This window comes from Diplotaxodon limnothrissa, linkage group LG12 (genome assembly GCF_057381915.1).
Source record: "Diplotaxodon limnothrissa isolate DT_005_m linkage group LG12, D_limnothrissa_male_GT1.1, whole genome shotgun sequence".
In the NCBI taxonomy this organism is placed as follows: domain Eukaryota; kingdom Metazoa; phylum Chordata; class Actinopteri; order Cichliformes; family Cichlidae; genus Diplotaxodon; species Diplotaxodon limnothrissa.
In genome coordinates this window covers 12,374,338-12,390,438 of record NC_140607.1, presented here as the reverse complement: position 1 = coordinate 12,390,438, position 16,101 = coordinate 12,374,338, and the positions used below count along the sequence as shown (strand labels likewise).

The following is a 16,101-nucleotide window of genomic DNA, read 5'->3' as shown; positions in this document are numbered from 1 at the left end:
GAGCAAAAATACTGGAGGCTTAAAAAAAAAGAACAGATATGGCTTGAAGAGCTTTATATTATCTTTTTGCATTGTGTAGCCTAACTACTGCTTTTTAATCGGTCAGTCTATGTAAGAGTTCCCAAAACACAATAAAGTAAATTGTATACAATTTTCCCTGAGCAATAACCTTACAAAAATAAACACAAAAGTGGGACAAAGTAGTAAATATGCTAATTCCTAGCCCCTGGTGCAGGTGTGACAGGTAGAAGCTTCAAAGTTGTTTGAGAAGGAAGCAGCGCCATCTTGTGTCAGAAAATATCACAAGCATGTATTTGTCTTTAAAAGTAGTGTTAAAGAAATTTTTATTCATATCATTTTAATTTCTTTTTTAAACGGCTAGATTTAATATAATGCAGATATTTTCAGAAAAAAAAAGAATATTATTGATCATTTTAAGAATAAAGTCGAAATTTCAAGAAAAAAGTCGAAATGTGCAGAATACAGTTGTTTTGAGACAAACTGCCACGGCTGCTGCTCTACAAAATGCCTTGTGTAGCTGAGTTAGTGAAGAAAAAGAAGCCGTCGTGTGATACAACATACATCCTCTTGTTATACTAAGGTGTGACCATTGATCGCATCTGTCCATTACCAGCCATTTCATTTTGAACAAATCCACTCTTCTAGGCTTGTGTGTGGGTATGTCTGACCAGATGCAACTTTCTGCACCATTTTTTCAACTGTAATTTCCACATTTCGACTGTTTTTTCCTCCACATAGATTTTCGACTATAATTTCGATATTTCGACTTTATTCTCAAAATGATGTTTGTTTGTTTTTTCTTAATGTGGCCCATCGTAAAAATGATCATGTCTACACACTGAACACTCATTTTAAAGGAAAAGGTGGAGCTCTCGCTTTATTTCTCGGCAATGTGAAAGATTTCTCTGATTGGTTTGATTTCAGAAATGGGTGGGACATAGCGCAGCAATGACCAATGGAAGTTGATCTAATGCCAAAATACCAAAAAGTAAACAGACTTTGTTTTTATGTATCAGGTGCAACTCAGTTCGCAGAAGTGAAGGTGTTCCTGAGGCCGTGTAGTATTAGACACCCGTCTGGTTTTGAACAATACGAGGACTCTTCTCTGTGCAGTCGCTTTGGTTGTGTTTTTAAGCGTACATCCTGCTGATACAGAGTGCGTTGCACTAGCTGGCGCGCTAAGTAGCCTCTAGCTTGTTTTGGTTGCTGTCTTTTATACGAAAGTAACATTAGCTAACAGCTCTGCCGCGGAGTGACAGCTAGCCGAAGGTAGGGAGATTTGTTTGTAATTTATATGCTTTCTAACAGTTCTTTGGGTTCACGTGTGGTATTTATCGGACATTTAATGTGGTATGATTCTGTAATTTCACACTGACTGTGCAGTGCCATTTCCAAGCGAGCATTGCCACCCACACCGAGTGTTTAGCTTCTAGCTACATTTTTCATCCTGTTTGCACCACATGTCGCTGTGCTGTATGATTCCACTTTAGAAGTAAAGTGAAGGCAGCTTTGCGTGATGTATGTATCAGGCAGACAAACGCGATGAAGCCCGAGCGCCGCTGTGCTGTCATGGCTGAGGATGGAGCTCTGAGTCCAGTAGGGGGACGCGCCGGGTCATCAGGCCGCCTGCGCCGACAGTCCTACAGAAGTTCAGAGCATTTCTGCAGCCTGCTGGACGGCCTACTGTCTCTCAGACACAGTGGGACCTTGTTTGATGTTGTGCTGGTTGTGGAAAGTCGCCCAATACAAGCCCATCGTATAATATTGGCAGCCTCCTGTGATTATTTCAGGTAAAACCCACAGGAGTTATTTTTTGTTTTGCTTTCATCTTCACTTTGCTGTTTTCTCTCTGTGCACACGACAGTACTGTATGCAATCTTTTGTGCCTGTTTCCACAGAGATCCAAAATTATCATACAAGAGCATTCATATGCATGCCATTGACCATCAAAATAGTCAGCCACCTCCAGGCTAGTGAATGAATAAGTTGTTTCCTATAACACACACCACAACATATGCTAATATGTTCTCTAGCAAATCTGACCAGTTACTCTGGCACCCCCGTGTCACAAGACACAGCCTAGGCATTTTGCACAGTCCAGTTGAAACCAAATGTATCCTCAAGCTCAGCAACATTGTCATATGATTACTAGTGGTTTGCATATTTTGGGTTCTGCCACCAGTCACATGATTGCTTTGCCCTCAGAGGCCTTGAATTACACCTGTGATTTAGTCTTTCCCTGCGTACTGTAGTCACATCAAAACTTCTGTGGAGGTGATTTAACTTTTAAAAAAATTAAAGAGTTCTTTCTCTGTGATATAACTCTGGTTTGTTTTTATTACCGTCTAAAGCCTAAAACTTGAAAACATTTACTGGTAATAAAACCAGTGTCACTTGTTCCTTTAAGTCCACTGCTTACAAGGTCACCATAGAGCTACTGTGACTGGAATACAAATGTCACCACCAGATAATTTCGAGTGTATTACTGTGAGCATAGTTACTGTGCGGTAATGCTATAGATTCAAAAACGTGTAAAAACCTAACTTGTTGGTATTTGTTCCTGGCTATCTGTTCGTCAGATCACAGTCAGTGTTTGAGCATAAGTGTTCTTATTCACTTGAGTTACTCCATAACAGCCTGGAAATGTTAACAACAATGGAAACATTGCGGATGTCTGTGTGAAGCAGAGATAAAAAGATGGACTCGTCAACCCATCCTTCTGTTCATTTTATTAACTGCTTATCCAATTCTGGGGCTGGAGCCTGTCCCAAATGTCATAGGGTGACAGGCGGGATACACCCTGGGGACGCTGCCAGTCCGTCACAGGACTCCCACAAAGAGAAATAAACAACTACACATACATTCACACCTGGAGCTGGTCTACATTAAATAGTTAATCTAACATGCATGTCCTTGGATTGTGGGAAGAAGCCACAAATTCACACAGAGAACATGCAGACACAACCAGCTGGCAGGTTCAAAGCAGGAACCTTCTTGCTGTGAGGAGTCAGCAGTGATTTGACTCACTCGCACTCAATGTAGGGCAGCTGGTTCAGCTGATTGCAACATTGCACCTGATTTTGACAACACAACCAGGCCCAATGTTGCATCTGTGTTTTAATCTCCCCAAATGTTTCATCAGCTAGTTAAACCAGTAAGGTGACATAGCTGCAGTTTCGTTTTAGGTCTGTGGTGAATTTTACTTTTACTTGCGATTTCTTTCCTACGTCATGTCTCAAACTAAAACTGTAAGAGAAACATTTTAGACGTTTCACTGAAAACGTCAGCCTGTAGTTTGCATAAGCCAAGAGTCAATGCAACATTTTTGTTCTGAATGCTTGTTTGTAGTCAGTGCAGGACTGCAGAATATTTTCAGGGTAATGCAACGTGTCAGTAAACTCCCAGGCTCTGCTCTTGACAGGTTGCCCTCTAACCCCCTTACAGATAATGATTTTCCATTAAGCATTGTCAAATTCAATTTAATTTCACTGGTAAATATGACCTTAAAAGTGCGTATATAGAATAATCAGTTATATTAAAAACAGTTTGTTGGCTTATCCTAAAATAAGGCCTTTTCTCCCTCTGCTGGCACCATTTTTGCTTTTTCTCCCATACATTTGAATTCAACGTTCTTTGAGTTGCTACAGCTCTCCCTGTGAGTCTTATCATTACTGGGCGACCAGGATGACCCAGCATAATACTTTATTACCCTTCTCCACTAGGGGGATGTTTGCAGGAGGCCTCCGGGAAACACAGCAAAAGGAGATTGCAATTCATGGAGTGTCCTACATGGCCATGAAGAAAATACTTGATTACATCTACACGTCAGAGATTGACTTAGACCCAGAGTGCGTGCAGGAAGTCCTGATAGCTGCCACACTTGTACAAGTAGGTTGTTGTTCCTACTTATTTCTTATTCTTATTCTGTTTTTGTTTTTGTTTTTTTTTAATTCTTTCAGTTAACCTGTGCAGCTTTTGTGTTTTCCAGCTCGAGAATGTCATAGGCTTCTGCTGTGATTTCCTTTTCTCTTGGATGGACGAGAGCAACATTTTAGAGCTGTATCACCTGGCCGATCTCTACGCACTGCAACAGCTGAAGGCCAAAGTGCACTCCTTCATGCTCAGCAACATTCAGACGTTGTCCCGAACAGATGTGTACCGACAGCTGCCCCAGGATGAAGTGTTCAGTGCGCTGAGCAGCGACGAGCTCCAGGTGAACAGCGAGAATGAGGTGTACGAGGCAGCGCTTCACTATCATTACAGTCCCGAGCAGGTGGAAACTGACCAGGTGTACTTGCAGGTCAGTCCAAAGGTGTGTCTGCATTTATACTCATCTATCTAAATAAAGCACACATCTTAATTACACTCTATTAAAGTGTTGCATTTATGTTTCTGTCTCCCTCACCTGAAGGACAATCTCAAGATGCTCGACGCAGTGCGATTTTGCCTGATTGAGAAGCACATGTTGCAGAGATTGCACAACAGACTGAAGCAGTGTCCGCTGAAGGATTCTGTTTCAGCTGCACTGCGTTACCACGAGCAGGAGCTCCTGCAGCCTGTCCTCCAGACTCCTCTCACCCAGCCGCGGTCCACTTTCCACTGCATACTGGGCTTCGGGGGAATGTTTAGTTCCAGCTCCCTCGCATACACCGATCACCTGTTTCAGGTGTTTCACCCAAGCTGGGGGGAGTGGAGGAGTCTCACTGCAGCTCACACTCCCCGGATGTCCAACCAGGGCATCGCCGTGCTCAACAACTTTGTTTATCTTATTGGCGGGGACATGAACACCAGTGGATTTCATGCAGAGACCCGCTGCTGGAGGTGAGAGCCTATCATACGCCCTTTATGGTTCATTTTTGTGGTGGAGTTAAAGCTGCAGCTGATTAATCTCATTAATCAGTTTATTACTGAATTTTTAAATTATAAATACAGGAAGCAATCTTACAGGAGGCTCTGGACTTTCATTTGCATGATTTGATCCTCGAGACGATAAAAGGAAAGGAAGGAAGGAGTTTGAGGATCTTTGCCAGCAGATGGAGTTTGCCTAGTTGTCATGGAAATGTAGATTTTCCATGTTACAGTTATTCAGTATCTTAAAGAACTTTTTCTCCGTGTTTGCTTTTTAAATGATGTGTTCACAGTTTATATTTTGACAACATCCGTTTAGGTACATCCACACCTCCAGCATTCACAATACTGTGGTAATTTGGGAGCTTTGAAACCAGACACAGCTGCAGAAATATCAGGGAGGGAGTTTTCTTCTGGACAAGCAGAAAATGACTGAAATCACACACCTTTTGTGATTTCATCCTCTTTTGCTCAGCAATCTCCGGTGATGTTTGATGCTCTCGGCCTGTCTCCATTATGTTGCAGAATGACTGCCTCATACTCAGGTGTTATTTTCAGTGACGCTTTCACATGAAAGCCCGAGCAAAGAACTCTCTGGTCTTTCAGAGATGTTCTTTAAGTAAGCGAACCTGCTCTTCCTGTTTACCGGTCTGAATGGTCAATATGATGTGCTTACACTGCTGTTCTGGTGAGGAAGATTATCTTTACTAGTAGTTTGCCACAACAGCGACCAACATTAAAAGGGCTCAAGCATTAATTAGATGCAAATGGGGATACAGGTTTGATTCAAGTAAACTAGACACTGATATTTATAGTTTAATTTAGATGCTTTTAATTCAGTGTAAAGATACTAAATACATCGCTCCAGGGGTGTTCTCTGATTCACAGTTACTGTGGTGGAGGATTTCTGAGCAGCTGTCGGTCTCTGGAGGCGTTTCTTTGGCTGACACATTACTGATGTTACTTGCTGGCGTCAGATGTCTTACTGACTTGTGCACCGCATCATAAAGTCATGGAGCTGAATATTCGTAATTTCTGAGCTTTAACACCAGTTGACAGGGCTGGTGGGAGGTGGAGAAATGAAGTGGGGGGAAGAAAGTTGACTTCATGCTGAGACTTTGCACACAAACATCCCCAACTAAAAATCATTTACTAATGTTGCCAGTGCCTTTTTTTTATATGAACATTGGAAATTGAAGAAGTGAACTGAGTACAGGTTAGAGTAAAGGGGATTGGCTCGTTGCTTTAAGATGAAAAAAAAAACAACAACAAAAGAGCTGCTAAATCCTTAAAGATTTTTAAAACGTTATCAATAGAAGCCTAACGGTTCTGTTTTGTTTTAATAGAGTTTCCACTTTGCTTCCAAATGAGCTCATCTTTCATAAGGTTCTTCTTCACTGTTCTGAGACTCGTCTGCTCTTTCCAGATACGACCCCCGTCACAACAAGTGGCACACCATCCAGCCTCTGCAGCAGCAGCATGCCGACCACTGTGTTTGTGTTGTGGGCGGCCATATTTATGCCATTGGAGGACGAGACTACAACCACGAGCTGGAGTCGGTGGAGCGTTATGACCCACACAAAGACACGTGGGAATTTGTGTCTCCTCTAAAGAGAGAGGTATGGAAACCTGAAGGTGTGAAAGATTGAAAATGAGTGCATCTGATTCTTCTACTGTCCACATGATGGCGCTGCTTACTCACATTTGTGCTGAGACCTACATCCACTGTAATACTAGTCTACCCTTTCAGGTGTATGCCCATGCTGGAGCAGTGGTGGATGGAAAAATTTATATAACGTGTGGGCGCCGAGGCGTGGCGTACCTCAGAGAGACTTGCTGTTTTGACCCAGCAGCCAATCGCTGGACAGGGTGCGCAGAGGGCCCGGTGGAGCGGGCGTGGCACGGCATGGCAGCCGTTAACGGCCGCATGTACGTTATTGGAGGAAGTAATGACGAGCGCGGATACAGGAGGGATGTCCTGAAGGTATCGTCCTGAGTGATCGCAGCTGTTTATCGTTGGCTCTTTGCTTCTCATGCAGTTTAAAGTATTGCCTCTTTTTCAGCCTGCTCACCTCTGTTTTTTCCTCCTATAGTATGAATTTAAATTTAAAAATATTCCACGGCCTTTTCTAGACTGACATTATTTTGCATACTAATACAGGCCAGAAGCTTTGACTTCTCAAGCTAATTAAAATCTGTACGAGCCAGAGCAGCACGTTTTGATGCTCTGCCTGCAGCACTTTTATGAAATAAAAAGTCATTTATTGCTTGCTTTATTTTTTTCTTCAATTTCAGGTAGCGTGCTTTAACCCCACAGCCAACTCCTGGTCTTTAATGTCCCCCCTCCCTGCGGGCCACGGAGAACCCGGCATAGCTGTGCTGGACAGTCACATCTACGTTGTGGGAGGGCGTACGCACGACAAAGGCAACAGGATGAAATACGTTCACGTGTACAACGCCGACAAAGACGAGTGGAAAAACGGCACGGAGTTTAAGGCGCACGTCTCCGGCCTGGCAGCCTGTGTAGCGCTCATGACCCCCGCTGTGATTGCCCAGGCCAGAAGCTGGGAGCAACGCACCAAGGCTTCGTGGGAAGAAGTGGACATGGACAGCTCGGATGACTCAAGTGTGGACTGAAGCTGCCGTGTTAATTGGATTCCATCATCATCAAGGACCTCCTTGCGATCTCTTTCTTTCTTTCATTTAACTCTGCATGTTGAGTTTCGGATGTATTTAGTTTTTTGGAGTGCCTCTGAACCAAAGGTGTCATTCAGGACCTTTTTCTTATTTCTCTGATCTGACCTTAGGTACTCTTGCCCCGTCCGGGAATCTCTTCTCTGAACAAATGTTCACGCTGCTGTTTGTTACTGATCGCTCGTCATAATTTCCTTAAAACCACCGGTGTTTCTGCGACGCTTATCACAGAGAGCAAAGGACGCTTTCGAGATTAGTAGCTATGCAATAACATGGTACTTTGGAGTAAAGACACGAATGTGGGCTTTTCCTTTAAGACTGTGGGGCCCCGAGTTATTACTGTGGGAACAGTATTACTGTGTGGCTAAATAAACATAAAAGCAACATGTTGCTCACTGCTAGCAAGGACAAGTCTGTGGCGAGACTGCCGGAGAAACTCAAAACCCGACGATGAATCTCCACCGAAATCCACAACTACCAAAACAAGAGAGCAAAAACTATGACCAGGCATATCCCAGACCAGAGTGTGCTCTGGTGTGACAACTTGAAGCTGAATGGGTCACAAAGCCACTTGGAGATTGGAGAAGTGACTTCTTCCTTATTTCTATTTTCTGCAATGTCACACACTGAAGTTGTATTCTGTAGTAATAACAGTTCCTGTTTCTAAAACAAAAATACTATAAAAGCAGTTTTGCAAAAAACAAAAAAAAACCCAAGCACGTGTTTTATCTGTGAAAAGAATGGCGGGGGTCACACAGTTAAGCTCTCATTATTCCTCAGCTGGTTCTCTGCATTGTCAGTGCACAACAATAAGCATACAAGAAGTGGGTTTTGTCTCCATCCCCCAGACAGCTGCTCAGTGGAGCTATCATCTCTCCAAACCTCTGAATGATCGTTATGTTTTGCAAATATCGTGCCTTGTTTTCTTGCTTTCATTCACTCTTAGCCTGAGTTTATATGTGATCTGCGTATGTCTGAACAGAGACGAGCCTTAGCTATCGTGCCTCTGATATCATCATATAAATAATGAATAATTCCAAATAATAATTATTTAATTTATTTATGTCTGTAGCTAGATAGAGGAAGGGGTCTACAGATTGAAGTTGCCATTTATTTGTAAATGAAATGTGAAAATTAACCATTATTTTTGTGCATGTGTGTCCTTTCACTGATCCGCTCATCACTTGAGCTTAATCGGAATCCTCATGATGGTTTATTTCAGAATATTTGTCTTCACCGAATCGCTTAGCACTGTGTGTGTGTGTGTGTGTGTGTGTGTGTGTGTGTGTGTGTGTGTGTGTATGAGAGAGTGTGAGTGTGTGTTGCCATGGTTCATTGCAAACCCTGTTTCACACTGGACTCAACCACTGTTAACGCTTCATTTGAACCCACGTAATTGTAAATGTACCCGCCTTTTCCACATGATTTGCTGGAAACACTGTCAAACATATGCAAACAAGATAACTTTTTAAATTTGATTAAAAAATATATGTCCTGCTTTTGTCACGTCTGAATGTTGTATAGGGAAAAGTGTTACATGGATTTTACAATGGACTGGATTTTGTGCCAGCGTTGAGCTGGAAGCACCATTTATATGTCTTGGGAATCAAACATCTACGGAACTGAAACTGACTTCTAAGAAATATTAGTTTTTGTTTTGCTTTTTCCTTAAGAAAAGAAGAAGTAATTGCTGAGAAAGTTACAGGAAATTGTCAGGCGTGTAACTAAGAAGCAGATGTTTTGGCTTCGACAACTCTCTGACTTGAGTTTGTCTTTTTTTGTTTGTTTAATTTAAAGCCCATTTCATAAATCTAACATCAGCTCCCAACAGTTGATTGTGCTCCTTGTTTGAACTGCTGCCTCCTGCCTTTTATTCCTCCCAGTCTCTACCAGTTCCTCTCCATTTGGCTCTAAACTCCATCAGCTTTATGAAGGCTGACTGCTACTTTCCTCTCTGAGGCTGTTTCATCTACATCTGTTACCCCCCATCAGCACTAAGTGTGTGTGCTCCCTCCCACACACCCCTCTCTTTCACCCACACACCCCTCTCTTTCACACTATTGTGCCAGCCCCTAGCAAGTAGTCTGGCAGGATCTGCTGACATCAGCGCTGGACATCCAGGATCTGTGTTTGTGTTTACGCATCAAATCTCTGTGTTCTAAAACTATACTACCACCTCGGGGCCACTTAAAACGTACAGTCACGCTCTTAACCGCGTCAGCGGCCGTTACAGACATCTGAGTGCGGGTCGATCTGGTGCTCTTTGCTGGACCATTATCAGAGCAATTAAAAGGCCCACATTAGCCTGTGATGTAGAGTTATGCAGATTAAACCCAGTGGAGTTGAGGATGTATGAGCCGAGGGGATTTTGCTAAGTGCCCACTATTATCCTCTACTTTCTCCTGCTCTGCAGGAGAGGAGGAAGTCAATTCAATAGATAACAAAGAAAGTCACCTGTAGACGAAGATCTGGCCTGCAAAACATTGCCTATCATTGTGTCGCAGACGATTTCACTTCTATATGTCTACACTGGAGTGTAGACATATAGAGTCATAGGGGCCATAGGGGGGCTTTGTCTTTATATCGTGGAGCATAAAACGATGAGTTTATCATTTATGTTTGCACCAGTATCTAATAGGGGTGGGTTTTGATAATCGATTTATCGATTAAAATCAATTCTAGCTCAGATAACGTGATATCGATTCATTAAAATCCTGAATCGATTTTTTAATATAAATTTATTTTGCCTGAAATGCCAGAATCTCAGGTGAAACCTCACAACATTTCAACAACCACCAAACAGCTAAAACAGTGAATGAAAGCAGGAACACAATACTTCAAGAACAGTTTCCCGTCTAAAAATCTGTTTTCTGCATTATTCGCTTGCTTGTTACGCACAAGACTGCCGTTGTTTACAGCGCTGTCGGCTGCTGTTTTTTTTCCTTTTACTTACTTCTGAAAAGAAAACCTAATTTCTGCTGTTCAATGGGCTACAGAACAAATTGAAACTTTTTTAAATTATGCAAAATGCAAAACGCTTAGCTGTGTCTCTGATAAAACCGCTGTAACTTCAGAGGAAATGTCCATGTTGATTAATGGTTTTCTTTCGTTTTTGATCTACTACAGAATATTTTTATAAAATCCCAGGCCAGGAAAATCACCTTCAGGTTTTTCTGTGTTTTATCTTCAGCTACTTTGACACAAAGGCATCTGCTGTGATGCTTACACCTTTGATAAAGTCTTGCGAGTGTCAGCTTCCTTTTTATAGATACAAAAATATGTAAATGTACTGATCTTAATTATAATATTTCTGACTGTCTGAGGCAAAATTTCCCAGATACAAATCGAATTGAATCTAATCATGGATCGAATTGATTCGGGACCTTGTGAATCAGAATCGAATCGATTCTAGAAATCAGTGACGATACCCAGCCCTAGTATCTAAGTAACCCCTGTTTTTGCTTGAAGTCCTGCAAAAAGTTGTATTATGTATTTTGTATCACAAAGTTTTTTCATGCAGTTGCTGAACATTTGGCCTGCTTTGCACTTTCCTCGTGAACTATTCCCAGGTGTAATTTGTATTTTTTTTCACATGTATATATTAATTTATACTTTAATTACTCAGAAAAGATTTCTATAAAGTAATAAAACTGACCATTGTTTCTCTCTTTTTTTACTTATTTGATTTTGCATGTCTAAGTTACATGTGTAGTCCAGACCTACTTAACTGTATGCAACTTGAGGGTCTCATTAGTATGACACGCATGAAAGATGGGATTTTACTGTTGTTAACATGTTATTAGACAGATTATGAGACCATATTATGAACGGAGACCAGCTGTGACATCACTGTAATGCTGTAAGCAAATTAACGTAATGCACTGATGAGTATTTTAGCACATGTTTTTGGCTTAGAACACAGGTTTCCTGCAGGTGTAGATGGCATGAAGACAAATCACCCTTGTGCATTCATCCATGCAGTATGAGCCTATATTCACCTAGTTCAACCCTTTAAAGTGTGAAAACCTCAAAGCCTGCATGGAAAGCAGCTGCACAGTTTGCAAGTCTCCTGATCTTTATCATCAGGTCAGACAGATTTTAAAAAAGTTACCTTTTGTGACAATGAGTCGTGAATCTGTTTGCAAAACTCTCAGCTGCTACTGTAGATTAATTAAAATGCAACAGAAATGTTAGTTATTGTGGGCAGAGGTAGAAAATGTGGTGATGAAAGCAAAAAACAAATACAGTCCTGTTCCTGTACAACGGAGCCCAGGGTGGAAGAGGTTAAGCAAACTGTTTCTCTGAATCTGAGCTCCCTCTGCTCCGACCTGCTCACCGGGCAGTCAGATTCCTGTAAAGATCAGCCTCTTCTCGTCCTCTTTAAAATGGGCAAATGAAGTGTGTTCAGCAGGAGAAGCCTGTGGGTGGACAACGCCAGTTCAGGGAAGCGCTCGGATAATGAATTGCACTGGATAAAATCCACACTAGACTTGGGTTTCTCCTGAAGGATAATTCCCCCCCCAAACCACTCTTCCTCTTACCCCCCTTGGATTTTACGAAAGTCATTAGCAGCCCATATCCCCCTGAGGGTGGAGACAGTGGGTTCTGCCTGTGTTTTTCAGTTGTGAAAAGGAGCCAACAGCCTCCCCCTTTTTCATGCTTTTTAAGGCTCATTGACATGGAGAACGAGGGCCGTGGAGATGCTTTATGTGCCGGTGGGTAAACCACAGCAGGTGACCCAGAGTCGCAGTAATACAGCGTCTTTAACGCATGCTGTGCTTGTCGAAACTACAGAGTATAGCCTCATTAGATCAACAAAAAGGAAATACAAACAAACACCACCAAAGGCTGCGGCTCTTATCAGGGGTGGCCAGGTACAAAGCATGCAGATGTGCACCCACTGGGAGAAGGCCAAGGAGTTCAGGCACTTTTACAAACTCTTATCCATTCAGTCAGGAGACTGGCTGCATGCGTGAACATCGACTGGGAGGAAATCAAAGTCAACGGGCAGATGCTGGTGTGAGAAATAATTAAAGGGTCACAAGTAAATAAAAAGGATACGATTCTAGAGACACTCCACAACCTTTGTTGTCACAGTTTTGTTTGAATAGAAGAAAAATGCATAAGGGTGAGATTCAGGATAGAAAAATATTTGTTTCATACCTCATATTGGTCTCTTTTTGTACACTTTCATATCTCAAGTTAATAAGACATCAGTGTAAAAATGATATGGATTTCACACACAAGACTTCGAGTCCAGAGACTTTTATTTATTTTTTATGTTTTTTTATGTCACACCACAATTTGTCAAACAATAATTGCACACAAATGATTAACTCTTACATTATTATTCTTAGCTTTTTACAAAAATATTTATTTACACTGGGAAATGAGGTGAAATGCAAAATAAATAGTTTTTTTTTTCTTTTTTCAAACAATTAAACCACAAACTTGAGTTGCACTCAGCATTAAATGGCCGGTTTGAATCCTGCCAGTCGGGGCAGCAGACAGAGCCACTCCTTTTTCTTATTCTCTCCTCTCAGTTTTTCTCACTCTGGCTGCAGGGTTGGGGCCCTCAGCCTTGTATAGTCATGCGCTCTCACAGCTGTGAGTGCCGGGATCAGCTTTTTGTTAAGATGGCAGCGGTAAAGTAACTCTCAGTTGACGGTGGAGATTCCTTCACCAGCACGAATAAGAGAACAGCGGGTACTGGCTCCACTCGGCCACGTTGCCATGGTGATAGCTGTGATGCACAGCTTGCGTGGTGTAGTCAGTGGTCAGATGATGAGGAGGGGGATACTGGGAAGGACCTGGGCCGCCCCACTGGCCCAGGGGCTGCTCGGTGCTGTAGGGGTTGTAGATGTGGTGACCGATGACCCCTGGCTTGCTGGCCTGGGCCACAGACATGTTGAGCACCCCTGTGTAGTCCTGGGGGCCCGGGAGGTGCTGGGGGCCACAGCTGGAAGGGCCAACCTCACGGGCCTTTGAGGAGTCGTGATCAGGGACCGTGGCTATGTCGGGAACTCTGGACTCAAAGCTGCTGCGTCCGGATCCACTGTTGCTGCTGCCGATGCTGGAGGAGGGGGACGGGGACTTTCCATACTCATGGAACCTGGGGAGTAAAAAAAAAAGAAGAAAAGAACAAATATTGATTGGCATTCATCAAAACAACATGATTATAATATGATCTGCTGCATCGCTGTTTACCTGTATGACTGGTAGGAAGCTGGAGTAGGAACAAGCTGCTCTGTGCTGTAGAGATCTCTTGTGTCTGCCCCAACAGGAGAGTCAGTCCTCACTCTGTGCTCTCTCTCAGCATCCCAAGGAGAGTAGCGCTCCTCTTTGACACCATCCTCTTCTTTTCTTTTGGGCAGCTCTTCATCCTCTCCGTCGAAACCTTCATACGAAGACTGGCAGAAGTCTGAGGAGCCACAGATCATCAAATGAGAGGAAGAACAAAACAAAAAAAGCATCAACATGAAGAGAGAAGAGTGTGAAAACGGTACCTGGTGGACTGTCTTCTTCAGAGTTCAAAATGTCTGATGCCTTGGTCCTCTTCTCAAGGCATGATGGGTCCTTGTTGGCACGTCTGCAGCAGTAGATCAGTTATATTAAAAACAAATACAAACTACAATACACTGAACAATAAATGAGCTCAGATCCTTTCAAGTCAACGGACCAAACTGGAGCTTTCGCGTTGGCATTTTAACCTCACCTTTTCTTATTAGTGCCTTCATCCCGGAAGCCTTTTGCAAATGGGTTGTGATCGATCTTCAGCTTTGTAATCTGCAGGAGAGGGAGACACAAAGTCAAAGTTAAAACTTTGTGATTTGTCTCTCGGCACACGGCATACTTGCAGTGCTAGAAACAGACCTTAGTGTTCTGGTAGGCAGTGACTGCAGTGAAGGAAGTCTCCGGGAAGGTGAAGGTCTGGAAAACACTCCAGCGCACACTGAACAGGTCGTCTGCCTGGACAATGTGGAAGCGCGGATGGTAGCGATGCATGGAGTGCAAAATGATCTGCAGACAAGGAACATTTTTTTGAACATTTTTCGCTTCCTTGAACGCGGTTTTACTGTGTGCTTTTGACATGTCGACTTAAAGACCACGCTGTCTTTTTTATCCGCTTTTATCCCCGGTGGGAGGAAACTGTAATCGGAAGGTTGTTGAATTAACTATCCTCCAGCCAAATGTTAGAAAAAAAGCACTGCCGAAACGTTCGGTCTAAAGACGTCAAAGTGTTGCAGATGTTGCTTTTACTCACATGGCCGTGCTGGTCGAGCGTGTTGTTGGTCAGCTTGAGCTTGAGGAAGGAGACGGACTGCTTCATCCAGTGACTCCCTGGTGCTGGAGAGTCTGGGTGGAGGTAGGTTCTGCAGGGTGGCTGAGGTTCTGCTTTTCCTGCCACCTCCCACTTCTTTTTATTCCACTGTTGGAAAGAGACACATGAGTCAGTCAATTTGAAAAAGGTGAGTAGCGGAAGAATTTTCAAATCCTTCCTTTTCCACCATAGACTGGAGAGCGGTGGCTGGCCTGTACCACCCACAGAGATGGGGAGGGGAGCGGGGGGTAGTACAGTGGGCTCACAGCAGGGGATAGAAAAACAGGAAGAGATAACATCCTTTGATGTACAATGTTGGGGGTGTGTGTGGGGGGTGGGGGTGGGTGATAAACAGGGGATGTCTTGTCTGGGGCTAGTGGCTACCACTTTGGGTTATCTACAGCCAAACCTATGACTCTAGTGAGGCCTTGGGAAGTGAATTTTCTCTCATGCATGACTCATTAATACACAAAGGAGAAAGCTACTGGTGTCTTACCTTATACCTGAAACCATCCTCTGGGACCATGTCGACCATCAACACGTACTTGGCACATGGAATAAGCCCGGATAGATTCACTTTGCAATGTGGAAACATTCGCCTGGTAAACATGGGAGAAAGAATGAGTTCTGCAAAAGGTGGGGGAGCAAGGTGTGAACATTTAACATTTTATTTTATTTTTCTGTTGCCCTACCTTCCCGGTTTAGTGATGATCATCTCTGTCCCTATTTCATGGAAGGTCGTCCACAGTTCAGTGTCCTCCAGAAACATCCTGATATTGCCCTGGAGATAGGCATCAGGTCCGGGAGCTATGTGGGCCGGAGGAGGCCCACTGAAGTTGGACTTCAAGTCTAGAAGAAAAACATGAATAAGCATTTTTTACTGGAAAAACTGGTAGAAGAAGACACGTGTGCTTACGGAGGCAAAGCTGATATTAAGAAGTAGTCATCAACTCACCTCTGATGGACTGCATCCTTTGGATTAAACTTGATATGTTTTTAACTGAAAAGGCTTTTAAAAAAAAAAAAAAAAAAAAAAAAAACAACGAAAGAAAGAAAGAAAAGACAGAGAACTCAGTCCAGGTGTGTGATATCCAAAGTGCGTCTTCAGCTCTTCTCTGTCTCCTGGGTCTCTTTCCACACATGCAAAAGAAAAATCCAACAGCCCAGGAAGGAAGTCAGAAGGTCAAATCAGTCCTCGCTGCAGATGTTTCAGAGAT

General features: G+C 43.0%; 2 protein-coding genes across 4 annotated transcripts; one reads left to right on the top strand and one right to left on the bottom strand.

Moving 5' to 3' along the window:
• Positions 1 to 1,039: 1,039 nt before the first annotated feature.
• Positions 1,040 to 8,727, top strand: klhl22 (kelch-like family member 22). Of its 2 annotated transcripts, none has more exons than XM_085367964.1 (7): positions 1,040 to 1,811; positions 3,744 to 3,909; positions 4,010 to 4,321; positions 4,433 to 4,842; positions 6,296 to 6,488; positions 6,620 to 6,853; positions 7,165 to 8,727. In XM_085367964.1, exons 1-7 carry the CDS (start codon positions 1,564 to 1,566, stop codon positions 7,504 to 7,506), a joined length of 1,905 nt encoding a protein of 634 aa, XP_085224090.1. In that variant the 5' UTR covers positions 1,040 to 1,563; the 3' UTR covers positions 7,507 to 8,727. The 2 variants fall into 2 exon arrangements, with proteins under 2 accessions (XP_085224090.1, XP_085224089.1); XM_085367963.1 differs by having other exon boundaries at positions 4,010 to 4,333.
• Positions 8,728 to 13,242: 4,515 nt separating this feature from the next.
• tbx16 (T-box transcription factor 16) lies at positions 13,243 to 15,855 on the bottom strand. 2 transcript variants are annotated; one of them, XM_085367962.1, is made up of 9 exons: positions 15,840 to 15,855; positions 15,577 to 15,733; positions 15,381 to 15,483; positions 14,828 to 14,992; positions 14,437 to 14,583; positions 14,279 to 14,349; positions 14,070 to 14,152; positions 13,771 to 13,984; positions 13,243 to 13,675 (listed from the first exon to the last, which is right to left on the bottom strand). In XM_085367962.1, exons 1-9 carry the CDS (start codon positions 15,853 to 15,855, stop codon positions 13,243 to 13,245), a joined length of 1,389 nt encoding a protein of 462 aa, XP_085224088.1. The 2 variants fall into 2 exon arrangements, with proteins under 2 accessions (XP_085224088.1, XP_085224087.1); XM_085367961.1 differs by lacking the exon at positions 15,840 to 15,855 and having other exon boundaries at positions 15,577 to 15,758.
• Between the last annotated feature and the right edge of the window lie 246 nt (positions 15,856 to 16,101).

Excerpts from the sequence above, each read along its gene's own strand:
- klhl22 (XM_085367963.1), top strand. The coding sequence starts at position 1,564 with ATGAAGCCCGAGCGCCGCTGTGCTGTCATGGCTGAGGATGGAGCTCTG. Across the intron at positions 3,910-4,009 it reads TAGCTGCCACACTTGTACAA|CTCGAGAATGTCATAGGCTT; the intron begins GTAGGTTGTTGT and ends TGTGTTTTCCAG. Across the intron at positions 6,854-7,164 it reads ACAGGAGGGATGTCCTGAAG|GTAGCGTGCTTTAACCCCAC; the intron begins GTATCGTCCTGA and ends CTTCAATTTCAG.
- tbx16 (XM_085367961.1), bottom strand. The coding sequence starts at position 15,758 with ATGCTTATTCATGTTTTTCTTCTAGACTTGAAGTCCAACTTCAGTGGG. Across the intron at positions 15,484-15,576 it reads ATCATCACTAAACCGGGAAG|GCGAATGTTTCCACATTGCA; the intron begins GTAGGGCAACAG and ends CATGTTTACCAG. Across the intron at positions 13,676-13,770 it reads GCTTCCTACCAGTCATACAG|GTTCCATGAGTATGGAAAGT; the intron begins GTAAACAGCGAT and ends TTTACTCCCCAG.